At 47.1% G+C, this 27,568-nt stretch overlaps 1 protein-coding gene and 1 long non-coding RNA gene across 2 annotated transcripts in view; one reads left to right on the top strand and one right to left on the bottom strand.

The window, feature by feature from the left end:
• Positions 1–15,009, top strand: part of LOC106832095 (uncharacterized) — a 68,786-nt gene extending 53,777 nt beyond the window's left edge. The window contains exons 4-5 of the long non-coding RNA XR_011505232.1: positions 6,545–6,644; positions 14,467–15,009. This is a non-coding gene — a long non-coding RNA (uncharacterized lncRNA). The remainder of the gene's footprint in view (positions 1–6,544; positions 6,645–14,466) is intronic.
• A 3,509-nt stretch (positions 15,010–18,518) lies between these two features.
• Positions 18,519–27,568, bottom strand: part of LY86 (lymphocyte antigen 86) — a 67,464-nt gene continuing 58,414 nt past the window's right edge. Inside the window, exons 4-5 of the mRNA XM_014842687.3 lie at positions 24,730–24,782; positions 18,519–20,832 (exon numbers count right to left, since the gene is read on the bottom strand). Of these exons, the coding sequence (XP_014698173.1) occupies positions 20,749–20,832; positions 24,730–24,782 (137 nt within the window). The 3' untranslated portion in view covers positions 18,519–20,748. The remainder of the gene's footprint in view (positions 20,833–24,729; positions 24,783–27,568) is intronic.

Consider the following 27,568-nt stretch of genomic DNA (forward strand, 5'->3'; position numbering starts at 1 on the left):
TTTCCAGTTATTTAAATTTTATTTTTCGGGGGGAGGTTGTGTTTTACCTTTAATATCAAATGTGCTGAGATCCACAGGGGTTTGATTTCAGAACCGTGTTAAGGATATTGGCAGAGATTTCTCAGAGTCTTTCTCCCCTTCTTCCTCAACAACAGAGTCTTAGCCGGCCCGGGGCCACTGTGTTAATCTGGGTGTTCTGAAAAGCAGATGCTAAGAAGAGACGAAACATGTAAGGAATTGTTTAGGGGGAATGTCTATTAGAGAAGATGGGGAGTGAAACCAGACCACAATGCAGGTCTGACCCCAAGTGCAGGAGACGGGGAGGGCAGGCAGGCTGGGTGCAGCCTCTTAGGCGCCAGTGCAGTTCTCAGGAAAGTTCTGCAAAGCTGCTGGGATCCTTGGGATAGGCGGATTTCAGAGATGATACCCGATGACCTCTGCTTCCTGATACCCATGCCCTTACGTAACCCCTTTCCTTTGAGGGTGGACTACACCTGGTGACTAGCTTCTAAGGACTAGAATATGACAACGTGAGGCATGTCTCTTTCCATGATGCTTAGGAAAGACTGTGACTTCCATCTTACTGGACTCTCTCTCTTGCTAATTCTGATGAAGCAAACTGCCATGTTGGAAAATTTCATGTAACAAGGAACTGAGAGCATCCTCCAGCCAACAGCCAGGAAAGAACTGAGGCCCTCGGTCCATCCGTGAGATGCTCAATCCTGACAACCATCGCGAGCTGAGCTTGGAAGCAGATGCTTTCCCTGTTAGGCCTCAGATGGGACCACAGCCCTGGCTGGCCAGTGAGAGCTCTTGATGCAGAGGACCCAGGCAAACTGTTCCTGATCCCTGACCTACAGAGACGGTGAGATAATAGATGTGTGTTGTTTTAAAGCTACTAAGTTTTGCTGTAATGTGTCATGTAGCAATAGATGATTAACACAGTTCTCAAGCTGATGCTGCCCGTCGGAGAAGTCTTACGGCTTCCGGAAAGGAGCCTGCCTTAGTCTTCCTGATGCTCAGCCACTGGCTGGGAGCAGCCTGTGGGAAGCATGGCCTCACTGCAAATGTGGTGATGGATTTCAGGGTGTAGCAGCTGGGGCCCTTGCACAGGTACACTCCCCGCAGTCAGAGATCGGAGAGGCACATTCTCATTGCTGCTGCAGACACTCAGAGCAAAGATTCCATTTCTTACCCTCCCCTGAGGCTTGGATGGCCTTGCGATTGAGTTCTAGCCAATACAGTCTATGCATAAGCTGTATACACAACTTTCAGGAAGGGTCCTTAAAAGAAGCTGTTATTCCTTCCCTGCCCTTTCTCTTATCTTGCTGGCTGGAGTGTGATGAAACAACTGGACCTGGACAGCCATTTTGGACCATGAGACAGAAGCCATCAGTGGAGGAGGATGAAGCCACAAAATAAAACAAACCTAAGCCCCCCTGATTATGACTGCTTAGGTTTATGGGAGTGAGAAATAAACTTCTAACTTGTGTAAGTCACTGCTTGATTTTCTGGCTCTTGAAACAGAAAAGAAGTCTATGTTTTGTATGTGAAGTCTGAAGGTTAAAGGAGTAAATATTTCCCAGAGGATAAGTTGTGGCACAAAGACAAGTTTAATTACCCAGGACTGTTACTGGGAGATAATATTTATTCCATATGGCGAGGGGGAGAGCAGATCTCAGCTTCCTGTTGCGAAGAGGGTGTCCCTCTCAGTTAGCAAGGACAAGAGAAGGAAACCACCTGTGTTCATCGTGGAGAAGTCTTTGAAAACAGCACGTGAGAAAGCAGCTAAAATCCCCGCACTGTGTGAAGGCTAAGAACACTGGCCCCAGAGCTCACAGAGTTTGCTGAATGAAGGGACCACAAAGAAAACCAGCTTGATTTTAATTGTCTGTCAAATCTGTTGAAAACCACCTTTCTCTAAACTGATTCTTTTTGAAGCTCTCAAAGCTTGAGGACATAATAAATGTTACTCTTTGCCGGGCCTGTCATTGATTCAACCCAGAACCATTCTTCAGCCATGGCACAGGAGGAGTTTTCCGGAAGGATATGGCTGTTCTGATGACTTTCAAAATATGAATTTACCCATCAAAACTTTTTGGCTATGTTAGCCAAAGCACTTTTAGCTTTCATGTGTATTTTCAATGTATGGCATCTGAAGGGCGGCAAATCCCATGTTTAATTAAAGGTTCCATAGGTAAGGAGACGGTGCGAGGACTGGTCAGTAATGGGCTTGAAGTGCACCAGTCTGGTTCTAGCCCTGGCTCTGCCACTGAATTGCATGGGCTTAATCGGTCAGACTGTTTCCTCTTTTGCAACATGGGGTTAGTAACAGTCCCTAGCTTATGGGATTGCTGTGAGGGTTAAGTCTGATAACGCATGAAAAGTCTTAGAGGGTCAGTAGAGTGCTGGGAATGTTGTAAGTACACTATAAGTTTTAGCTATTTCTGTTAACATTAATACACAATCTCCAGTCGTGTGTTGTCTGATATGGTACCCACTGGCCACACGTAGCCATTACACCCTAGGAATGAGGTTAGTTCAAATTCAGATGCTGCAAGTATAAAATACAGACTAGATTCTGAAGTTTTAGGATGAAAACAAGAATGTAGAGTATCTTCCTAATAATGTTTTAATATTAATTACACGTTGAAATGCTAATATTTTGTATATATTGTCTTAAATGAAATATATTATTAAAATTAACTTAACCTGTTTCTTTTTCCTTTTTCAAAAGTGTGTATTAGGAAATTTAAAGTTTTGTCTCTGGTTTGTATGTCAGATTTCTTTTGGGCAGTGTGGGTCCAGGCAGACAGATGGGGTGGGGTGGTAAAGGGAACCAGGAAATCACGGTCCACTTGATCAGCATCTGGTGGTCACTGGGAGCTCGGACAAAGGAGGCAGAGGTTTGGGGGAGGAAGTCTACTTCCCAGGGCACTGTCGGAACTCATACAATTCAATTCTACAGAGATGGACTGAGATCAAGGAGTGGTCATCTGAGGGAGCAGCCCTTAGTCACGTGAGTCTAAAGATAGGCTGAAAATCTGGGGGTCCAGACAGTGGAGGTCAGGAGACATGCAAACCAGGATCTGGGATAGAGTTAAAGATCCAGGTGGAGCATATTGTTGACAGAGAAGAAAATGGCAGGTGGTTATCAGGGGCCTTGACCAAGGGGGCAGCAGGTTAGGGGCACTGTTGATACTGACACCGTTCAAGTCCTCAGATATTAATTAGAACCTCTGATGTGCCCGACCCACTATTAGACACTAGTGACAACACAGTGCCTGCCTACCAGGTGCTCACAGTCCAGTGGGGAGCACACGTAGTTAAGCAGATCATTGTAGCTCTGAGAGATCAGGTGCTGTAACAGAATGTGATGGGAGCTCCTTGTTGGGAAAGTGGATCCATCCTGTGGATAAGGAACAGTTTCCTAGAGAAGGTAACATCTCAACTAAGACCATGAGGAAGCAGCAGGAAAAAAGGGAGCAGCATGTGCAAAGGCCAGGAGGTCAGGAAGCCACTGTGCACTACTAGGAGCTGCCAGCCATGCAGTGTGGCTTTGGAGCAGATATTCAAAGAGAACATGGGGTGATTGGAAGTTTGTTGGAGGTGGGAATGGCTGGAAGCTGGAGAGATTACAGGGGATGGCATCACAGATGAAGGGGTTCGAGGGCACAAGACAGGGGGCTTTAGAGAACTTCAAGCAAAGGAGTGACGTGACCAGATCTGTGCTTTAGAAAGATCTCTCTGATTGCATTGTAGGGGTTCTGGTTCTGGGCAACATGAACTAAACCTGTTCCACCCTGTCTCTCCCACTGCAATCAGCTAGAAAGCCTGGATGGAGTACATGGAGCAGTTATTCGAGGAATCTGATAGTAGCAAGCGGGCTGGGGAAGAAGATCAGCATTTGAAGTGCCCCTAAACAGGTGCTGAGCCCCCATTTTTCCCTCTCTGGCATTTCCTGGACTCAGAGCAGCCTGAAACCTGGAAGGCGGCATCAGCACAGAGAAAGATTCAGGAGAACCTCTTTGGTTCAGGTTCGAGGAGTGAGAAGGGGCTCTCCTAATGCTGAGGGAGTGGGAAAATCCTTGTTTTTTCCCCTTTTCCCTGTTCTCTTGCATCCCAGTACCTAAGCAATCCTGAGGTGGTGTGAAGGGCCCAGGCCCTAAGGGAGGGCAAACTCCTCTCTGATTGGAGGAGCTGAGGTCCCAACAGGGTGGGCTAAACCCTTGTTGCTTTTTTCTTTTTTTTCTTTTTAACTCTTTCTTCCATCGCTTGGTCCCAGACATGGGCTGACTTGCAGCGAGCATGTGGCAGTGAGGTAAATAAAGCCCCACCTTTCTGGCTAGAGACCAAAAAGAGCAGCCCCAGGGGACCATAAAATATTGGAGAGACCATGGAGGGGCAGGAGCTCAGGAAAGCAACCTCAGAAAGCTGTTCGTGAACCCCTGGGCTCCCCCAGAGCTACACAGGCACGGATCTGACTCGAGAGAGAATGTCATAGACTTTGAGAGCTGACCCACGGGATAAACCATAGCCCAGCGCCCAGACCGTCCACTGGGGGGCACACACGTGGGTCACATCTGAACAGCACTGCAGAGGCTTTGAGAACGGTACTGATATTTAAACCGCAGCAACAGGGGACTGGTCAGAACCTGCAGCCTGAACCCAGCAGAGTCTGCTAAATGAAGCGGTTTCCCTGCTGAAACAAGAACATCAACATTCCCCACAGGTTTGAAATAAATCCTAGAGTCTTGTAATATCCAAATACATTATCCAGGAAAAGAATCCAAAATTACTTAGCATATAAAGAAGCCAGGAAAACCTTAATTTCATTGGAAAAGAACCAACCGATGCCAAAGCCAAGAGGTCACAGATGTTTGAAGTATCCGACAAAGACTTTAAAGCAGCACCTGTAAGAATGTTCCAAGATACAAGGGCAAACCCTCTTGAAATGAGTGGAAAGATAGTCTCAGCAAAATAATAGAAGATGCTAAATGGAAAAAAGGGCCAAATGGAAATTTTAGAAGTGAAAAATACAATAGCCAAAAGTTTGAAAACTGAATAGGCTCCATGGAGATGACAGAGTCAGTGAACTTGAAGGTGGGTCAATAGAAATGATCCAATGTGAATAAGAGAATGTTCAGCTTCTGACATTTTTGATTTTTACAGCCTGACATTAAGCTTTGGGGAAGGAAAACATTCTCTAGTATTTTTAGCTCCTATTTAGCCTCTCAAGAACCAAACCCGGGGGGCTGAGATCTTAGAGGTCATTTCACAGCGTAGAGAAGACGTCTGTTTTAGTTCTTTGGCTTGCTGTGCTGGGTAGAAGAAAGAGGGAAAATTCATCCCTCCTCATCCTGGGTGATGATGAGAGGAAAAGTAGTGAGAAAGAGGCAGGAGAGGTGCTGGGTGGGAGATGCTTGCAATGGTCTGTCCTCGTGCTGGAGAGGATTGAGAGTGCCAGAGTCTCCGGTGTGCTGGAGCTGGTTACTACAATTTCAGGAATTTTGCAAGCTGATGGTTAAATAGTTGGCAGCTTGAAACTGGACACGGTGGGAATATTTACACCATGATAATAGGCAAACACCCAAAATCCCCAGAGAGCCTGTTGTTAAACTACCAGGATACCACTGGTGACAGAGAGGTCAAAAAGAACATGGGAGTGAACAGAGGATGGGGCGTGCTTTCCCTCTTCATCATTTGGAACACTGGAGGAAAATGCTGTTGTACAGGGATTTATGACCACATGGGGCAATCCAGCATGTAGTATGACATGATTGGACAGACGGCAAGTCACGTTAACGCTCTCAACTCTACCTAGTTTCTCCCATGAAAGCCAGTGAGCCAGCCATGGGGCCTGCTGTGGTAAGGTGAGGGGCCCCACCACAAAGCCCGGCCAGGGAATTCAGATTCAGTGGTCTCTTGGCCAGTGAGAGCTGAGAGAAGGCTGAGTCAGGGGGAGGACCCACTGGAAAGAATGAGCACAGGTTCATGAGGCACAGACGTCATCAGCAGACTGGCAGATCCAACAGACAAGATCAAGCCAACTCTACCTTAGTGCCAGATTGGCCAAGAGAAGCATGGGGCTGAGGATAGTTCCTGGATCCCCAAACCCCTTCACTCCACCACTGTGAGGGCACAGGAAGCCTCCTCCCCATGCACCAGATACCGTCTTGGAAGAAGTGGGCATAGAAATAAAGGACTGAGATATAATTCCCCCAAGAACGAATTGCAAAGGGACGGTCTAAGTTACTGAATCTAACTAAGGTTGAAAACCAGTCTATCCGTTAATCACCTTTCCTCTGCTGCCTGATAGGTGGGAGCTCAGGAGGATAACCAGATGAGGTAGCGATCAGAACTAAAGAGACCACAGTTCCTCTCCCCATCTGACTGGTGGTGTAAATTTGCTACCCAGAGACACTTGGAAAGTAAACAAATAGTATAACTTGCGCTTATGCAAATGTATGATTCATGAAGTTTTTTTTCTCAAAGCTCAATATTTCTTTGCAGACTGAAGTATGACCTTGCCTTTATTTTGCAGATGGAAAAGAGGCTGGAGCTTATTGCAGCTGAGGGACCTGAAGACAGTGCGACTTAATCTTGGGTGCCTCTCCATGATGTGGGGCTTTGCTCTCAGGCAGGTAAAACCAGAAACTAAATTTTTACTATTTTTCCCTGGAATAACCAGGATCAGAGGGAGAAGCTCATCTTAAACTCAGGAGAAGTGAATTGATAAAGAATACTAGGTTCATCCAGTAGCTGTGAAAAATGTTAAGTGCCAGTGGACTGGAATGCTCAAAGATAGAGGATGTTGGGGCCAAAGAGATGGTTGAGATCATTTATCCCAGGAAACTGAGGCCCGGAGAGGTGAAAACCCTCACTCAATGTTAGGAGCTTGTCCGTGGCGGGTTGGACCTCAAGCCTTCACCCTACTCCCATTTTATCCAAGGATTGAGGGCTCACCCCCACTCTGCCTTTACAGAAGTCTATGTGAGAAACCAAGTCACACCTGGAAGCCTGCTTAACAATCGTGGAATTAGAACACGAGTTTCATTCCACTTGCCAAGCAGAGGGGACTCTCCTGTGGTCCCAGCTCTCAGAGACACAAATTGTGACTTCTCTGCTTCTCTTTTTCTAAGCTCCTTGAAGAAAGACCACTGGGTCTTTATTCGGGTCATAAAATGCTTGGTTAGGGTATATCATTTTTGATTTAAATGCTAAGCCCAACACACATTCTTGGTTGGATTTAAGTATGTCCCCAGTAATTTAATAGTAATAATACCAGATAACAATGATAGCTTCCATTGTTAGACATTTGCTGTATGCGTGTCAAGTGTTGCCTTGAGCACTTTATGTGCCTTATCTCTATTGACAGAGTTACAAACCATCCCTAAGCGTCTACTGGTTCCTACCTCAGAACGTGGTCTTTTCCCCATATCTGTGGCCCTCTCTGACCACAGAATGGAGCCGTGTGGCTGGCTGGCACCATCGGCAGCTGAGCTTCATGTGGCTGCCTCCATATCCCACCTCCTCCCTCTCAGCCCTGGGGCCCCCATGCGCCTGTGTCTCGGAGGATTTGGGGGGCCCTGGGAGTTCCTGGGTCGACCTGGGAATTCTGATAAGACTCTGAGCAGCCACGCTTGCTCTTTCGCTGGATTTGGATCTCCGTGTTGGCCCGTGTGCTAGGCCACTGAGAGCCTTAGAGACACTTGTGTTCTGTTCTCAACAAGGAGAAGGGAAGAATAAAGGCCCTAATGAAAACTGGGGACATTTTAGAAAATCTAACTTTCCAGGCCTACAAACATAAGACAGGAAAGTGAGTGTAAGCCTGGATTTGTGGTCTACACCATAAGATTTGGAGCTCTGCGGGTCCCTTCACAGGAGCAAACAGCATGTGAATCACCTTGCGTGCCCCAAAGCTCTGAGCAGGGCTGGCTGGCGGGGAGAAAAGCTGCAGCAACAGATGCTTTTGGGGCAACCAGGTTGTCAACGAGCTCCCAAGAAGCCACTGGAAGAGGAGACTTGGGAGGACAGGGGATGCGACAAGGAAATAAAGAAAGAAATCCGGGCTTAGGTTCCAAGGCAGAGGATGGCACGTTGTGGGCAGCCTGGCCTTCTTGCCGTCTCTCCCTGGTCTAACCGTTTAGATCAGTGTAAACTTTAGGAATAGAAGAGCTGAAAAAACAAGCTAAGAACTGACTGAAAGAGTGTGCACTTCATCAAAGCTGCTCTGTTTGGTATTTCTGTTTCATTTCTCAATCAATGATCAAAATTTAAAAATATCCGCAAAGACGTTTTATAAATTGTGATAAAATATACATAACCTAAAACTTATCATCTTCATCACTTGTTCAGTGGCACTAAGAACATTTGCATTGCTGTGCAGCTGTCACCACCATCCATCTCCCTAACATTTTCATCTTCCCAAACTGAAACTCTGCACCCATTAGACACTAACTCTCCATTCCTCCCCCTCCAGCCCCTGACACCGCTGTTCTGCTTCCTGTCTCTGTGAATCTGACTGCTCCAGGGACCTCATATCAGTGGAATCATACAGTATCTGTCCTTTGGTGACTGGCTTATTTCACTGAGCATAGTGTCCCCAAGATTCATCCATGTTGTAGCATATGTCAGCATTTCCCTCCTTTTTAAGGCTGAATAGTGCTCCACTGTATGTATACACCACATTTTCATTATCCATTCATCCATCAATGGGTTATTTCCACTTTTCGGCTATTGTGAATAATGCTGCTATGAACATGAGGGTACAAATATCTGTTCAAGTCCCTGCTTTCAATTCCTTTGGGTCCCAGAAAGGAAACTGCTGAATCATGTGGTAATTTTATTTTTAACTTTTGAGGAACTGCCACGCCATGCACAAATGCTTTAACACTGACTCTGCCAGCTCAGACAAACCATTCTCTCTCTCTAACTAACTATGAGTGATTCAGGATCATCAGGGACTTGCTGTTACTTGGTAGCGCTGGGTTGGAATATTTTAATGTAACAAGGGATTCATTTCAATTTTTAAAAATCTAGGAAGAATCTTGCTGATGTCAGCCCATCCTTTGGGGGCATGGCCGTGTTCCCCAATCGGGTTTGGTGAGGAAGACAGAATAAGAGCGCTGGGAGATGTTCCCATCTCTATCCCCAGAACCTGCTACCTTATATGGTAAGAGGGGCTTTGCAGGTGTGATTGAGGACCCTGAGACCCGGAGAGGATCCTGGATTATCCAGGTGGGCCCAGTGTAATCACAGCATCCCTCTTGGTGAATGAGGGAGGCAGGAGAGGCTCTGAGGAAGATGTGACTGTGGCAGAAAGCCATAGAGAGATGCAGTGTTTTGCAGATGGAGGAAAAGGCCATGAGCTGAGGAATGTGGGTGTTTTGAGGTCAAGGAAATGGATTCTTCCGTAGAGCCTGCAGAATGAGCTGCAATCCTGCCTTCACCTTGATTTTAGACCAGCGAGAGCCATTTCCCACTTCTGACCTCCAGAGCTGAAAGATAATAAATTTATGTTGTGCAAACCACTGGGTTTGTGGGGATTTGCTACAGCGGTGGCAGGACACTAATCCAGATGGGGCCATAGGGTCATGTGTTCACATTTTGTACTTGCCCTGTGTTTTCGCCAACGAAACCGGAAGTGCCCTGGGAGCGGGCCCTCACAGGGCCTCGTGGGAGGGGCAAGGTGAGCACTCCCTGTGTGTCAGCACAAAGGGGAGGAAGGGCAAGCCGGCAGGGCAGGGCGCAGTGCTGCCTCCAAACAGGAGGGCCGAGAGGCTGCGCCTTCCGTAGTTCAAGAGCTCGGACGACAGCCCTGGAGGGGCCGCCGCCCTGCCCACTCATCCACTGGTCTCCAAGCTTTATAAAAAACGCGGTTCTGCTAAGAATAGCTCCACTTAAATTACTCTGACCAGATACTAGTTTTAATGGTAGTAAATGAGTAATTTATTTAACCTCTTTGAACTTCATTTAAAAAAATTTTTTTAAATGGGGAATAGTATTACTTCACAGGGCAGTGATGACTTTCAAATTATCTAATTTATGAGAAAGTATCCAGCACAGTGCCCTTAAAAGCAAGCCCATAATAAGCACTTAAGGACTGAAAAAAAAACATTTCAGATAAATGCAGGGTCACAGTGCTCAAGGCCCCTGATTCTTGGTGAAGCGTTATCTTCTCTGGTGTGCGCTCTTTCTGGGCTATGTGAGCAAATTCGCTGGCTTGCCTTGCATCAGAGCTCCCTGCCTCATTCCTTTCCTTTAGAGAAAAAGACAGACAGAGGGGATAAAAAAACCTCCTTAGTATTAAGAAGCTCAAGAAGGCCAAGATCTTCGTTCTCTGTGTTTCTCTGATAAGAGATGTTTTCCTGTCCCATTAAGAGAGTTTGAATCTGTTCCCAGGCTCAGTTAAAGGGACTGCTACTCTTACAAGGGACAACATATTTTGAGAAAAATTTAAACAATGCCTTTGAGCATGCTTTTGTTATAGTGTCAATGTCTGCCAAAATTTCAGGATCAAAGAAATCTGAATAGGTTTATACAACAGTGAACACTTTCTAAAAAATAGTAGATTATTGGGAAGGGCATGTCAAGTATTAAACATTTATGGTTCCATTTTCTTTTCCTTGCCCACTAAGGAAAATAGACTCAGAATGAATTACTTTTAGTTTTTTTTAATTAAAAAAATTTTTGGTAAACGATACATAATGTAAAATATATTGATGTAGAGGTCATTAGAGTGGGCCCAAATCCACTATGACCGATGTCCTTAAAAAAGGGGAAATTTGGACACAGAGATAGACAGGCACAGAGGGAAGAGGAGGTGACTACACACAGGGAGAAGTCCAGGTAAAGACGGAGGATGGGAGTGGTGCGTCTACAAGCCAAGGAACGCCTCGGGCTACCAGAAGCCAGGAGAGAGGCACAGAGGAGTTCTTCTCTAGCACCTTCAGAGGGAGCAGGGACCTGCCAATACTTTGATTGCAGACTTCCGGCCTCTAGAACTGTGAGACTATCCATTTCTCTTGCTCTAATCCACTCAGTTTGTGGTACTTTGTTACGGCAGCCGCAGCAAACGAACACACATACAATCAACGTTATTTTTCTTCCTTAGACCATTCATTCAACAAATATTTTAAGTTAAGTGCTAGAAATTTGTTCAAAGGTGAAAAAGACCTTGTTTCTGCTCACAGGTTGCTTATGTCCTAATAGGGGACACGGAAAGTGAGCAAACAATTACAGTGAAACATGGCTAGTGTCATGCTATGGTCAAGGCAAGGGGAGGTGTCAGGGCAGCCCCAGAGAGGGGCCTTTAACCCCGCCTGGGCATCAGAGATGGACAGCTTCGTGGAGCGAGTGATAGTCCAAAGTTGATGATGTGGTAGTATTTTGAATAAGAACAAGGCTGTCATGGAACAAGGTTGTTAGTGACTTTTTGTTGTTATAATGGAACAAGCTAAGTTCCAAGCTGATATGAAAAATGACAGGGAACAAGCAAGATTAGAGGGAGGCCGATGTGTTTGTTTCACTTAGCAGTTTTGCTTCCTGAACAATTTGAGCTAGGACACCTCTATACTAAATTTCGTTGGTTGGTAGTGGCAAGGGGGCACTCGGGTAGGGTGGGGTGATGATGAGATCAAGGACCATCAATCACCAGGCAGAGACCAATGTCTTCTTGAGGCAGAATGTTCCCTTTACTTAGCTTGCTTTCTTCAACATGTGCCAGGTGGCAGGAGAAGATTCCAAAGCTTGGCCTTGGCCACTGGGTAAAGTTGTGTAGGTTATGGACTGCACAAGGGGAGATTGGGGACTGAAATCCAGCATGTGCCCACATACCAAGCTATGTGTCTGGGCATGAGTCTATGCCTACCCAGAGGACAGGTACCACTTTGCTTGGCACAATGGTGTCATCTTCTTGCCAAATAATATGCCACTGATTCTGGTTTCATCCAGAGGGGGCACCTTTTTCTAATTCACACAAAGGTGCCATCTATCCTAGTGGTAGTCCTGAGCATAGCATTTGGTCTTGTTGTGTGACAAGGCATTTGTTTCTTTGAAATAAAGCCTATTCTACATGTTGGAAGGCTGCCCAAGGAGTCCTTGTTATACACTTAGAGACTGGCCCACAGCAACTCTAACTGTATTCACATCTCATTAGCTAAATTACTACCTCCCAGTTAACTTGCTAGTCTGAGCCTTCACCATACGGCTTCTGGCTCATGCCCCTGAAGCCGAGACCACACCTGGTTTCTGTGGAACCTGGTGAAGAAGTGGCACAGTAAAGCTCTAAGCAGTTGGCTAATAAAGTTAGTTATAAATACTGTCTGTGCAACTCGGACAAGTTGCTCTACCAATTTCATTGTTGTTCATTCATATACATAAATGTCTAATACTTTGTAATTTACCCTGAGTTGGAGTGTTTTCTCCTCTTGACCCCACCACAAATGTAGTTTGGGAGGTAGGTAAATGGATCTGCTACGAGGCTTAAGGGGTGGCTTCAGTCCAGAGTAGAAACAGACAATAGGTTCTAATGCTTATTGTCAGGAGGATGGTGAGGAAGGGAGTCTATTGACAGCAGGCGCAATACATCCTGTCTGTCTTTGAGCAGAGGGAAGAACAATCATATGGGGACAGTGTGGAGGTTACACAGGGGCCCAAATGGACTTCCAGATGTCAGTGGGGAAACAGAAGGAGTGGGGTGGAAGCACTTGGTAAGGAAATGAGATTCCCAATCTGGTCGCTCTAGGGGAGGGAAATCCTGCTCACCATCAAAATTAGAATTTCTTATGTGTCAGTCTGTGGGTTCACATGAAGACACTCTAAGAACAATGACTTAATTAAATATCACTGACTTATCGCCCCACTTGCTTATTACAGAATCTCTCCAGACTCTCCTCACATTCTATGCTGGTTTTTTCTGGGCATCTCACATCAGCGCAAGAGTGGTTCTTTTCAGTCCCATTCCATTCTTCAGCACCCTCCCCCCAGGGCTGTCGTCCAAGCTCTTGAGGCGCTGTGACAGCAGAGTGTCGCTGTGGTGTGTGTTTGGGGACAGCGTGGCACCCGTGCTCAGGCCTGATTCTCCTTCCCCATTCTGCGCTGCATTCCCCAGGCTTTTGGAGCAAACCATGCTGGGTTCTACCCTCTTGCCCCTGTCCCACGTTGCCATGGGAGCCCTGCAAAATACCACAGGTGCCCTGAGTTTGTCTGAATCCCCTATGAAGTCAGCTCCTGTCTCGCTCCTGGCTGCAGCTACTCTCTCCTCGTGGCTCTGTCACTCATTGGAGGGCTGGGTTGGGCGCCGGGACACCAGGCTGTCCTCTCCACTCCACCTCTACACCCAGGAGCTCACCCTCAAGGCAAGGTGAACATCATCACCTCCACCCCACAAATATCCAGAAGAGATGGCACGTGTCCTTTGCTAAGGTGAGGATTGGTTTCCTGCCAAAGTTGAGCTGAGTTTTAATTACTAATGTTTTAGGGCTGCTCTCCAGTCTTGAGAGGCCTCTGGGAACAAGCTCCCTGAGAGCAAGAACAGGTGCCCCCGGCTCTCAGAGATGACTTTGGTGGCTTGTCCCTGATTCCAAGATTCTGGAAGCCTGAATGTGGCTGTGAAATCCTGAAGTCAAAACACATAAAATATTGAACGATAAAATCCAATTTAAAAATTGAACAAAAAACAAACAACTGCTGATGGACAGCCATCAGGGTGTGGATGTGGAGGAAGAAAGCCCAGCACGGACAGGCCAATAGCTTGGTCCCTTGGGAGGCAACAGTGGGCAAATCCGACTCATTGTGAAATGCTGTGGCCGGGGAGCAAGGTCAGAGTGACAAGCACTTTTCTCTTCTAAATGACTCTAGATGTGATGTTTGCCACCCTGGCTGGTGGAGGAGTCATTACTAAGAGCTGCAGACACAGGTCAGGTTGGACTTGACACCAGGGACCACTAGGGAGTGTTTCTGTGTTAAGATGTCTTTCACTTCCTTTCATTTCATTACCAAAAATGAGGTGGGAAAAGGAAAAATAGAAGGGAGGTGCTGTGCTCTGAATATCTGTGTCCCTTCAAAATTCATATGTTGAAACCTACCCCCCAATGTGATGGTGTTAGCAGGTGGGGCCTTTTGGGGGAGCTTAGGTCCTGAGGGTGGAGCCCTCTCGAATGGGGTTAGTGCCTTTATAAAAGGGACCCCAGAGCGCTCCCTCACTTCCTCCTGCCGTGGGAGGACATGGCTGTCTGTGATCCAGGAGGCAGGCCCTCACCAGACACCAAATCTGCCCACACGTTGGACTTCCAGCCTCCAGAACTGGGAGAAATAAATGTCTATTGTTTATAAGCTCCTTCTTCTATGGTATTTCTGTCATAGCAGCCGGAGTGGACTAAAACAGAAGATGTGACAAAGACCATGGTCCTGGCTCTGGTAAAAGTTACGGCTCATGAGTGTTGTTATTTTTTTTTTTTTGAGCACTATGTCAGGCTCTGAAGAGTGACAGTGGAAGGAAAGCTGAAGGACTCCGAGTGCTGGGCAGCTGGCAGCTCCGCCTGTCCAGGCCTCGCGGCACCAAACCTGCGTGTGCTGGCTGCCGGGAGCACCTCCTGCTCTCCACCCTCAGAACGGCTGCGCCCGCCCCTGCCTCCTGCCTCTCTCAGCTCCCAGAGCACAGCGTTTGTTCGGGTTTCCATGCTGCCTCCTTGCTCTGACGCCCTTCTCAGCCTGGCCTCCTGTCTCTCTCCTTCCTTCATCCGTCCCACACTCATGGAACCCTCACCCACTGGGTCAGCCCCACGCCTTCCACCACCTAAAGGGATTCAGAGGACATGAGTCAGATATGAAAAGGGTGAGGATGCACCCGGTAAACCGGTAAAGAGAATCACCTCTTACAGGGAAGGGTGTGAAGGAACTGTTCAGGAGGGTGACAAGGGGACTCTTTGGCAGGGGGATGGGCTTAGAGTGGCTGTAGGAGGCCTGGGTCCACAGTCGGCCTCAATAAACACTTGTTCATTCATTGAGTTTCAGAGATCACAACTATTAACAGAAAAGCATGCACTTGGGTGAAATTCTCTTTTATTATACACTTTATTTAGTCTAAAATTGAGTTCATTCCCTAATGGTAGCAAAAATACAGTGTGCCCCAGTCCTCAGGAATGGAACACCAAGTTGACAGCCAGGGAACCTTGCTGGACTGCTCCTGTCATGGGTACTAGGACCTCCAAGGTCTCATCCATCCTTGGAGGTCCAGCTCATGGTCTCCCTCCACCACATAGCCAAATCACGTCCTTCCCCAGGAAACCATGAAGCACGTTTCATTCTTCTCTTTTGTTATTGACCACGGGCTATCCAGCGCAAGAGATTTTCAATATGTTCCTTCTTCCCTTTTCCAAAAATATAAGCTGATTTTGGACAGGGATTAAGTTATATATTATTCATTTTCTATATTTTATGTTCTGTTTAATACACTGGCCAGAAAGAGGTTGATGCTGAATAAATATTTATAGGAGGGAGGAAAGAGGAAGAGAGGGAGGAGAGAGAAAGTGAAAAAGCCACTATCGCAGTCCATCCATCCAGGTGGGTCTGACAGTGAGTGATCAAAGGGTTTTTTGGTGAAGAACATAGCAGAGTTCCTCCAATTCATGAAACTCAGTGGTTCAGTATACTCCTTAAGCATCATGGTCTTAAATTTCTTTTTTGTTATGCTCTCATTAATGAATTAATATAACTCCTTTTTTTTTTTTTTTTTTTTTTTGCCTACTCCAGTATTTAGCTTGTTTGCTGCTTGACTTTGATTCTGTAAGCCCACCGCTAAACCCATCAGTGCTCCTTATTGTAAGGTCTCCAACAGCCAAGGCAGCAGCAGCCAGGGAGAGCCTGGGCTTGGGGTCAGACAGATTTGAATCAAGCTTGCTGAGCTCTGGGCTGGGGATACTGGGGCGAGTTCCCTCCCTTCTCTACCCACAACTTCCTTTCCTAGGACGTGGGTCATCACGTTACCACCCATGGGTGGTTATTGGGGTTGATATTGAGATGCAGGTCAAGTATCTAGCTCAACGCCTCGCACACAGCACATACTCAAATCATTGTTAGCTTGTCCACAATTATTAGTGTCGTTGTTCTGACTGCTCGGATGTCTTTCTATCCTCACACATTTTCATTGTTTCAGTCTATCTTTATGTGGAAACCTTGTCCTATCCCTTTGATCATTTCTCTGGCCCCTTCTCAAATTTTTTTGCACAACTTCTGTGTAGAATAAAAGGAGGGAAGCTCACAATAAAATGATACATGGCATGGATGTTTTCTTTCTTTCCATTCTTGGCTGGGTTTCAGGGAATTCGTAACAATATCAGCTGGAGGAAGAAAGCCTTGTTTTCAGCTGAAACAACATCGATGCATAAATTTTTTTACTCAGGAGGGAAGAGACCAAGATATTGGAGGAAAGAATTTGGTTTTGTCACACATTTGCAAGGAAAGCTGGGTTAGAGGAGAAAAAAATTCAGGCTGGTGCATTTGAAGGCAGCTGAAGGCTTCAGTTCCAAATGGAACAACTGAAGTTATTTACAAACTAGATGCAAAAGAGCTCTTTTCTGAGTCCTCAGGAGCCCCTGCTTGCCAGATAAAATGACTGGGAAATTGGAGGAACTTGTTTTGCTGACTGAGGAGAAGTAGCTGCTTTCAATCCGAGACTGAAGTGCTAAGATGAGGTACACTCTCCCTCCCTCCCAAGCCCGGGTTAATATCAGGATGTAGCCTTTTCTGTTCTCTCACTAGCTATTTTGGGTTATTTTTTCAGAAGACAGACGTAATTGTCAAATTTGCAGATGTTACATTTAGTTCTTCTCCTCTTGAATGTGTATCTTTTTTTGCAGGAAACAAGTTTAATTAAATGTTACACACGTGTTCCTACCTAGGCCCTTTTGGCCTGGTTATAATATTTCTTTTGGGGGAAAAGCTTGTACCTAATGTTTCCCTTAAATTCTTTGCAGGGTTGGTGGTTGGAGCATGTAGCTCAGTGAACAGGCCCTCTCCCAAGTCTAATAAAACTAGCTACACTTGGAAGAAATCAAGGTGCCAAGGAACGATTCCAGGACTTAAAAAGGAATGTGGGCTTGTGGGTGAGGGTGGGGCTCAGACTGTCTGCCCCCATCACGCAGGAGGGGTAGGAGAGGAAAGTCAGGGAACGGGGCTTTAGCACCACAGATGAGTATCTACCTGCTAGGGACTGAATGTTGTGCCCCCCCAAATTCATATGTTGAAATCCCAACCCCCGATGTGGTGGTATTAGGAGGTGGGCCTCTGGGGGGTGATTAGGTGATTAGTGCCCTTATAAAGGGGACCCGGGAAAACTCCCTCGCCCCTTCTGCCATGTAAGGATGCACCAGAAAACAGCTGTCTGTGAACCAGGAGCAGGCCTTCATCAGACATGGAATCTGCTGGAGCCTTCATCTTGGACTGTGAGAACCTGGCCTCTAGAACTGTGAGAAATAAATGTCTGCTGTTTATAAGCTGTCCAGTCTGTGGTATTTTTGTTATAGCAGCCAGAATGGACTAAGGCACCATCACTTTTATTATGTTTCATTTATGCCAGGCACTGCTCCAAATGCTATCCACGCATCCTCTCATTTACTTCTCACGGTATTTCTATAAAGCTGGTGTTATTAACCTTGGCACTTTCAGATGAGAAGACTGAGGATTAGAGGATTTAAGTCACCTGCCCACTTAACAGCCAGGGGAGAGTTAGAATTGAAAGGCTGCCAGTCTGACCCTAGACAGGCTCTCCACCCCAGCATCCTTCTATTTTTCCCCTTCACCCCTGTCCAGCTCTCCCAGTTTCCACTTAGGGAATAGTGTGGTTCCAGTGGGACTAACTCCAATCCAGCCCTGGGGATGGGTCCCGTAGCTTAGGCTAAGCCAATCAGTGCAGGGCCAAAGCGATTGGTCAGGAGTGGTCACGTGACCCAAGTCATTGCACTCGGGATGCACACAGGGCTTCGGGGAGAAAGATATCTCCTGACCTCTGTACTTTGAACAAGTATGAAACCATTTGCTATCCTAGGAGGGACTGTCCAAGGGGGAAGCCAATCTGCAAGGAGGCCAGAGGTGAAAGGACTGCAGAGAAATAGAGATGAAGTGCTGGGGTCAGTGTGAACCTCTGCAGCCAACCACGACTGATGCTTAAACCACACGGAGGCGTGGCCGTCATGGGGGCCAGCACGGTCCCCATGTGCGTAACCCAGATTGAGTTCAGTCTCTGCTCCTTACAGCCCAGATATTCTGAGGGATGCATCACACTGCCCAGCTGGATCTTCAGCATTCTGCCTGGACTCTATCCTGGCAAAGCTTCCCCAGGGCACTGGCATTTCCCTCAAAAAAAAGCAAATACAGAGAGGTCGAAATTTCCCTCAAAATGTGAAGAAGAGCTGCGGAAACCAAAATGATTGGAGCTGGCCGATTTCCACATGAGTTCTTGGGTTCTGGGGGCATAGCACAATAATAATAATGTTGAACCAAAGTGATTTTTTTTTCAGGGAAGTTTATTGAGGAGAAATTTTTAGAATACTTGATGATGATTTTGCAACAGTAGCAAACTCTGTTGATGAGAAGGTGAGAAGTAAGTTAAGTTCTTTGTCCATGCACCCTCCTGGGCCCCCAGGCACACATAGGTGGCTAACCCAGGAGAGCATGCTTAGGGGCTGCCCCCCTCCCCGTTAATACCTCCTGCTTCCTGGGATCGACCCCAAACCTCACCCTAGTCACCACATTCTGCCAGAGTGTTAAATAGGGATAATGATTCTGGCGTTTCTCCTACCAGGACTGTTCATGTTTTAATAGGAGACTCAAAAATGGTGAAAAACGTTCTCAATTTACTGGAGGGAAACTCAAGGGAAATTTAAGGCCCATGACCAGACATTAAGACAGACAGATTTGGGAGCAGAGAAGAACTCTCTTTTTCTCTCACATTACAGTGTTAGTGCATCTGCTGTGTATTCATGTGTGCCCAATCATAGCTAGGGTCAGCCCCATTTAACCCAAACCTATAGCATCTGAAACTCTCTCTCTCTCTCTCTCTTGCACACACACACACACACACACGTGCACATATTGTCAGTGAATTTTAAGAAGACAGTGACGAACAGGAAAGGGAACAGCTGAGCTGTAGAAAAATAAAAAATGAGCTTGTGTCCTGTTCCCTGCCCTGTCTTTGGAAGCTGCGACAGTTGTGCCAAGCTGCTGGAGCCTGCGAGTACTCTGAATCTACCCACGGCCCTTCCTGGACGTGAAGCTGGTTACTGGAAAGGGAGCGGGGGATGTCTTGCTAGAGGGAACGGGGAAGGATCAGAAATTCAGCTTGCTGTCTGTGTACTTGACAGTGTTGCCCCCGTGTGTGCTGAGACGTTTGCTCCTGAGCCTGGCACGTCTTTTCACAGCGCATCTTTTCTCCCAAGCATTTATGAGCGTAGGCAAGGTCACTGCTATAGTTTTGTCTCTCCAGAGCCAAGAAAACCTCAGGTGCTGGTTTTAAAGTTTTCATTCACCAGGCACCTATGGCCTGCTGTTCTGGGTAGTTTAATTATGTACAGACAGTAATTAATAGCAACAAACATTTTTTTAAACTATGGATTTTTTTCCTCTTTTAATTTCTAACATAGTGGGACTTTTATGAATATAAGAGACCTGAAAATGATAAAAAGTCAACCCAGTCACCTGACTCCAGTCCCACAGCAGGAGCAAGAAGGCCAGACATTGGGCCCAGAGATGCTGGAAAGGGGTGGGGAGGAGAACACAGGATGGCAAGGGGGCCGCAGAACCCACTCTATGATTCTGCCCATCTGGGGACAGGAGATGACAGGGCTGCCAAAATGGCTCTGACCATAGACAAGCAAACTGTTCTTTTATGGAGGACCTCGAAGAAGGTGTTTCTGGACGTAAATGAATGTGTTCCTGGTTGACTTGTGGTTTTTTAATATTTCAGGGGACTGCAAGCTCCATGAGGGCAGGGACAGCATCTGTTTTCTCCCTGGAGTATCCTAAGTGCCGAGCACAGGGCCTGGGACACAGATGTTGAGCAGTTATTCACTGAGTGAATTCAGGAACGCATTGACGAGAGCTGCCGTATGCGGAGGCCGGGGATGGCCAGGCTCTCAGGATGACAGGATCATGAGGCGTGGGCAAGCGAGATGTTGATGCGGCTCTTTACGAGGCGTCATCAGCTTCTCGGCCCTTGCGATCCAGGGGTGTGGGGCTTGCCCAGGACGAGGAACGGCACATGTCCCCAGCGCTCCGATTGTAGCAGGGCCGTCATCACCCTGAATCTTAGCAGTACTTAACGCTACGCCAGCACCTGGCACTGTGCTGGAGGAAATTACACTATAATGCAGGGTTGTACTATATGATTCTTTGAACACACCGTGAGGAGCAGTTGTGGGCCAGCGTTCTTTATTCTGGGTAACTGAGGAGGGCTCCTAAAGGGCTGAAAAGCAGCTCGGTCTGCTGTGAGGTAACCACTAGAGAAGAAGGACGGACCCTCGAGGCTGCTTAGTGATGGCCGGGGGGCGCCTCAGAAGCAGGTCTTTCAGGGCTTCCTTACAGCTGTGGAGTCTGGGGCCCTCTGGGCCTGGGGCTAAAACCAGCACCTGCACCTGGATGAGCCTTGCTGCGGAGGCTCCCTCAGGCATCGACTGTTCTTACATGGCAGGTTCGGTTTGAGGAGCTTGGAGTCCCCACGGGACTGAGCTGGCTGCGCTGTCGCGATGCTCAGGAGCAAATGACGGTGGCATTGGCACAGGCCACGGTGGAATGCTTTTCATTATACAGTTCCAGCAAAACCTGGTATTCTCCCTGAAAGAGACACAGGGTAAAGCTTAAGGTGTGTGGCCCACAGAACCATCAGCCATTCAACAGATAGCTATCGAGCACCTTCCGTGAGCAGGTCCGGTTCTAGATCCTCGGGAAAAGCAGAACCCGACAAACCAAGCCCCGTCCTGTGGAGCTTACGGCTCGCTGGCAGAGACAGGCCACACCCATAATAAGGAAGCATGCATGCTCCGTCACATGCTGATGCCACCGAGGGAGCGCAGGTGGGGAGGGCGGTGGATGGGAGCATGCCAGGCTGCCCTGGGGGCTGGCGCTTCCACATTTGAGGAACAGAGAGGAGGCCAAGGGGGCTGCAGGGAGAGAGAACCACAAGAGGAAGGAGAGGAGAGGGGGTTGGGGATGACCCTCACAGGCCATGGTGGGGACGCTGGCTTCTCCTCTGAAAGGGATGCAGGTCATGAGACCATTTTCCCCAGAGGAGTGGCCTGATTTGAGGTGCATGTTAATAGGATCCCTCTGGCTGCTGTGTAGAAAAGAGACAGAAGGAGCAGACGGGGGAAGCAATAAGACCAGGAAGTAGGTGATTGTAACAGGCAGGTGAGAGAGGGTGATGATTCGGAGCAGACGGTAGAGATGGGGAGAGGGGCTTGGATTCTGGATAGATTTTGAAAGAAGAGCCGATCTGATTTGCTGAGGAAACCCATGTGGGTGGGAGAGAAAGAGGGGGTTAAGGGTGACTCCAAGGATTCTGGCCTGAGCAACCGCAAGATAAAGCGTCATTTGCTGAGATGAAGAAAACTGCTGGGGGAGCAAAATTCAACTTCATGAAATCAAAATACTCCATCAGAAAAAGTATAGCTGCTTTTTAGGGTTCCTTTCTGGCAACAACACTCCACAGAGGACTCCCTTTGTCTGAGGTAGCAGCTGCTGGCCAGGCTGTTTGTGGAATTGCAGAAAGAACCAGAGTTCAGCCACATCTGTCTTGCTCACTGCTGAAGGCCCGCCCAGCCCCACACACCACTCACTGGAAATGCTTCTGTAGACTGACCGTCTGCAGAAGAGGAGCTCTGCGGCGGGGTAGTGGTAAGAAGGGCAAAGGGCTCAAGAGGGAAGGATGCACAGGAGACTCCTGGCCCCTCTTCGATGTGCCTGTCACCTGAAGAAGAAAAGGGGCTTAATCTGTATAAGCTGGAGGGAAGGAATAAGTCAGACTACTGGATAGAAGTTACACCAGAGGCAGTTTTTGTTAGAAGAGAGCAACTTTCCAGCAGTTAGCAGAGGCCCAGAAGCGAGCAGCTTCCCCAGCACTGAAAACTATATTCCGGAGAGCCAGGCTCCGCTCTAGGTGGGAGGACTGAGGCGGGTGACCCAGGGCACCATTCAACTGGAGGATTCGGTGACAGAATAGGCTCCCAGGAGTCTGCTCAAATATGGAGCAGATGTGGTTTCAGAAGCAGTGTTAGGAATTTAACCAAAGCAGTGTACAAGTTAGAGAATTTATTATGAGTAAAGACCAGCTCAAATTTGCTTCTGATTGTGTTTAATCATCAACATCATCATCATCTACTTTTCTTTTAATTGTCCTTGTGTATTTAAGCACACACCCTACAAAATTATTGAAAACCAAATGAATTTTTCATTATCGTGTTATAAACCTAAGAAAAGATGTAGTATTTGAAGGAAAGGGTTCTAGATTATGAATTACAAGATGTATGTACTCTGGTTTAAGAGGCGAGGGTATTTAGGCAACTGTGCCAGTGTATAGGTGAGTGGAGGAACATGCTGGAAGGACAGGAGGGGCAGAGTAGGGACAATGGACAGAGAGCAGCAGCCTTTCTGCTGCTGAGGAGAGCGCTGAATTAGCGTGTTAGGAATTTGTGGTTGTATCCTTGGCACTTAGACAGTTCAGGCTGTACCTACAAGTTGTTATCCATGTGCTTTGGAAGCCCATGGATCTCTAAATTCTAATTCAGAAAACAGCATCACAGACAGATGCAGGGCAGCAGGCAAGACTTCAGTCTGGGCCAAGGGACTGGCTATGTTAAAAAGAAAATAATACCAAGACACTGAAGATTGACTGCTGAGTGGAAAAGTTTTCAGCCAAGCAGGAATGGAATTAGCACAGAGCCCATCTCTGGGGGATTTGGTGGGAGGAGGGGATCTGGGGGAGGACTTTTAAAATCAAAAGGCTTCACACTGTGTCTCCATCCCATATTAGGAAGCAAAGTCTCTGAGCCTTGCTGGCTGGCTGTCAGCCAGGGAAGCCTGGGCTGGCTGAGCTGGTCCTCGGCCAGTGTGGGACCCATGTTGGGATTAAGGCCTCCAGATGCCTCTGCAGCATATGTGATAGGTTGCATCTGTCCCCCTTGGGTAATGTTCCCTGTCATATCTGGCCAGGTGTCAGCAGGCTGGGGCAGGGTCAGAGCTAGGTTTCTGTTTCCCATGCCTAGGCATCAGGTGCGGAAGAGGTAGGAGGACCAGGCACAGAGACTCTATGGATGCTGAACAACCAGGCCAAGAGCCAGGAGACCTGACCACTGTCTTTGCCCTCACGTTGGCTAACATCATTGAGCACTGTTGTTGGTCAAAGAATGTAGGTAGGGCACTCACCTACGCAGCCTGGGTGATTGCAATAAAGCTTTTTACATCTCTGGTAAATTTTCTTTCTGAGTGATTCTATGACTTCAAGAAGTTCTTTGCCCCTCTGTTTCATAGCTATTGCTAAGGGGAACTGGTTTTTTAAAAAAGCCCATAATGCAACATGGAAATCAATTGTTTGCAAACATTAAGTCAATCTTCAGTGAGAAGGTCAGAAGGAAAATGGGGAAGGAAAAAGAATCCAAATAGGAAAGATTTAAAGAAAAAACACTGGAGAATTTAGATCCCACATCCTAGAAGTGAAGAGAGTTTGCAGAACTCTGCTGTTATACTGAAAGGCCTGAGGAGAAAACTCTGGAGAAGAACCCCTGAGGAGGCAGGGAAGGCTGGAAACTTCCCGGCTGCTGGAGCAACGGTTAGTGAAGGTGTGAAATGGTCTAGAGCCAAGACGGCTTTGAACCTAGGAGTCTAGAGGCTGGGCGGAAAGGAAACATACAAGAGAAACGAAACTAAGTTCAAGAGATCCTTTATGGAGAAAGAGATCCTTTTCTAGAGTCATTTACAGGTTTTGGAAGACTGAAAGGATGAAGTTGAAAACCTAAAAAATTAAAATGATTAATTTTAGTGATTCTTTTCATATTGTTTCATGAGATTCTCTCCGGAGCAGCATGTTGAAAATTTATTGCTTATGTCAGAGCTGCTTGAATTCAGACACTTTATAAAGCATTATTTTGAGTAAAAAGGAACTAGCAGAAAATTCTACCCTTAGCTGAGAGGCTCACCAGTGAAGGCTCAGGACGTGGACATTTTATTTACTTGCTGGCAGCCCATGAATAATTACGTAAGGACGGGGACACGGGGCCTGACCGTTAAGGCTTCCCGGTTGTGGAACAGCCAGCTTTACCGAGTGCTAATGACACAGGCCTGTGGCTGCCCCCCACACCCCAGCTGCTCGGGCCACATGAAGTCCCTGCAGACACGGCCATCCCGCAGAACTGGATGCCGGGTGTGCCTCTCAGTGGGGTGTCTGCCCAGAGGATCCCCAGCGGTCCACGGTCCACAGGATGGAAAGTGTTGGATTCCAAAATGGCAAAACCAGGGTGTTAGGCATTTGTAAGTGCCCACTAGGAGGTGACAGCCGTACTGAGAAAAGGTTTTCTTAGTGACGGCCTGTGAAAAGTTCTAAACTGTTTAATCCCCTCCTCCTCCCTTCCTCCTTCCTTCTCTCCTCCTCTCCCCCCTCCTTCGCTCCTTCTCCTTCTTCAAGAATCTGCTTAATACGATAGTTAAGCAACAAAACAAAACGGAAAACCAAAACCTTACCGGAGGGATTTCAAATCCAGGATTATTGACAGGGCCGGCATAATAAATCTGCTCTGAAAAACACAGAAAACATGGATCATGTTTTATAATCATTGGAAACAAAAATGTTTTGCTCATATGATGCGGCTCACCGTGCCCTAGGGAATCCAGCGATGAGAAAAGGTCTCTGTCCAAACATTGCTTATATTCTAATGAGGAGGCTCAAAGCTTGTAAATAACTAAACAGGACAGTATCTAGATTGTAAAAAGTGCTAGAAGGAGACATGCAGGTAACGGGAGAGAGGCAGACAGTGGCATGGTTAAGAGGCCAGGCTGGAGTCAGGCTGCTCAGGGTTAAATCCTGAGACCACCTCCACTGTTTGACCTTGGATAATCATGGTCTCTTTGGGCTCAGTTTCCTGGTTTTTAAGATGAGTATAATATTGACAATAACAATGCCCACTTCATGGAGCTGTGAAGAATAAAAATGTAAAGCACTAACAGTAATGTGTGGGAAGCACTCAGTAAATATTTGCTAAAAGGATGAATTGGGAGATGCCGTGTTTGATAGGATGGGATCAGGGAAGGCATCTCTAAGGAGATGATGTTTGAGCTAAGCCCTGACTGAGGGAGGAAGATGAGGCAACCACCAAAAGAGCTGGGAGAAAAGCACTTCAGGGCACCAGAATAAGGACAAATGCCCTGATATGGGGAAGAATTTGGGAAGCTGGGAGGACAGAAGGGGGACCCGTGTGCTGAAGCATAGCAAGCAAAAGAGCCCATGTTGAGATGAGGCGGGAGGTTGGGGGGAGAGGTATTTCAGGATCTTGAGGACATAGTAAGGAGGAAGGTAGTAAACAGTCAAGTGAAAATGCCTAATTTGTGTTTTGAAGGGATCATTCTGCTGTGTGGAGAGGGCTAGACTGGAGGCTCTTCAGGGGCGAGGCTAGTGCTGGGTTGGTGAGCATGGTGGTGGTGGAGACAGAGCAAAACAAATGAAATCATGATTGTATTGGGAGACAGGACTTACCGATGAGCTGCATGTGCAGAGTGAGGGCAAGGCAAGGTTTTCGCTTGAGCACCTGGGTAGATGGGAGTGCCATTTACTAAGATGGGGGAGCCTGGGGAGGAAGGAGTTTAAGTGTGTGTGTGTGTGTGTGTGTGTGTGTGTGTGTGTGACTAAAGAGCTCTATATCTGGGGGGTGGTTGTTAAGGGTCCTTGAAAGCAGTTGGATACATGGATCTGGAATTTCGGGGAAGAGGTCAGGGATAGAGCCTTGAATATTTGAGTCAATAACATGTAGACAGTGATAAAGCCATGGACAGGATGAGACCTCCCCTGGGAAGATAGAATTAATAGATAGAGAAGCAGAAAGGGCCAGGACCACTCCTGAGGCCCTCCAGCATTCAGTTGGGTAGAGAAGAAGAGCAAAAGGAAGACTAACAAGGAATGGCCATGAAGTGCAGGGTAAACAGAGAGGGTGGGATCAAAGAAGCCCGGAGACGAACGCTTTTCAAAAAGGAGGGTATGATCGTCTGTGTTGAAAGCTGCTGAGAGTCAGCATAAGATAAGGACAGAAATGTGCAGTGGATTTGGCAACATGGATGTCAGTTACTGGCCTTCACAAAAACACTGGAGAAGTGAGAACAAATGCCCAAATGGGGTGAGTTGAAGAGCGATATGGAGGTGAGGAAGTAAAAAGTTTTGCTCTAGAGAGAAGCAGAAAAAAAGAATAACTGGAGGAGGGTGTGGGGTTAAGAGTGATTTGCTTTTTTAAAATGGGAGATACTATATGATATTTGTCATTTGAGGAGAAGGACCTTGTAGAAAGAGAGAGATTGAAGATGCAGAAGAGATGGAATAACTGGAGAAATGAAGTGTTTAAGAAGGTGGCAGGGGAAGGGTTTGCCTGGGCTCCTGTCTGATTTCTGCTGTTAAGGTCATAGTCAAAGAGGTGGAGGAAAGTGGAGAGTGAGGGCTGTGGCGCATCGAGGAGCAAGAAGATGGTATACAATAGTCATCATGCACGGTGGGGAAGAAATTCACTTGAAAAACAATAGGATTGCGAGGCAATGTTGAATACTTTTTTTTAAGGTTTGTGGCCATGAATTTAAAGATACTTCAATCCTTCCAGAGGTATATTTCCTCAGCATCATTCAGTAGCTCTGATGCAAGAATGGAGAGGGTAGATGGTTAGGTTGGAGTTTCGCTGGACAAGAGTGACGAGGAGAGAAAGGCCAGGCTGTTGGGAATAGATAGAGGGGAAAGCTTACAGTAATAGACCGTGGAATCTAAGGAGGGTAAGGAAGAAAAGGAAGGCAGGAGGGGTTGGTTGATAGTGAAAACAGTGGTGGAATTGGTTAAATGGAGTTCCCATTATTGTAATTAAGGTCCCAGAATAGGTGAGCTGGAAGGATATGGTGAAGCCAGAGGGCAGAGGCTTGATATTGAGATTTCAGAAGTGGTGCATTCACTGTTGATGACAAAATGCAGGATTGACGTGGGGGACAGCGGTCGAGGTGGGATGATGGAAATAGTTGTTGAAAGTACAGAGGTCAAGTTGCTGAGACATCACAGTGCGAGGTGGGCCATCCACGTCAATACTGAAGATTGAAACCTTGCCCAGCTCCTCAGATAGTGACTTCCTCCTCTGTGAATCCCCAGCACTGTGCGCTTAGCATTATGATAGGCAGAGTGGCTAAGAGCACAGAGCGGGTAAGGTACATAACCTTTCCATGCTTCAGTTTCCGTATCAGGAAGTGGGGTGATGATACTATCCACCTCACAGAGTTGTGAGCATCGAATGACATAATACATGTAAAACCCTTATAACAGCCCCTGGCACATACTAAGCACTCA

This window comes from Equus asinus, chromosome 8 (genome assembly GCF_041296235.1).
Source record: "Equus asinus isolate D_3611 breed Donkey chromosome 8, EquAss-T2T_v2, whole genome shotgun sequence".
Classification (NCBI taxonomy): Eukaryota; Metazoa; Chordata; class Mammalia; order Perissodactyla; family Equidae; genus Equus; species Equus asinus.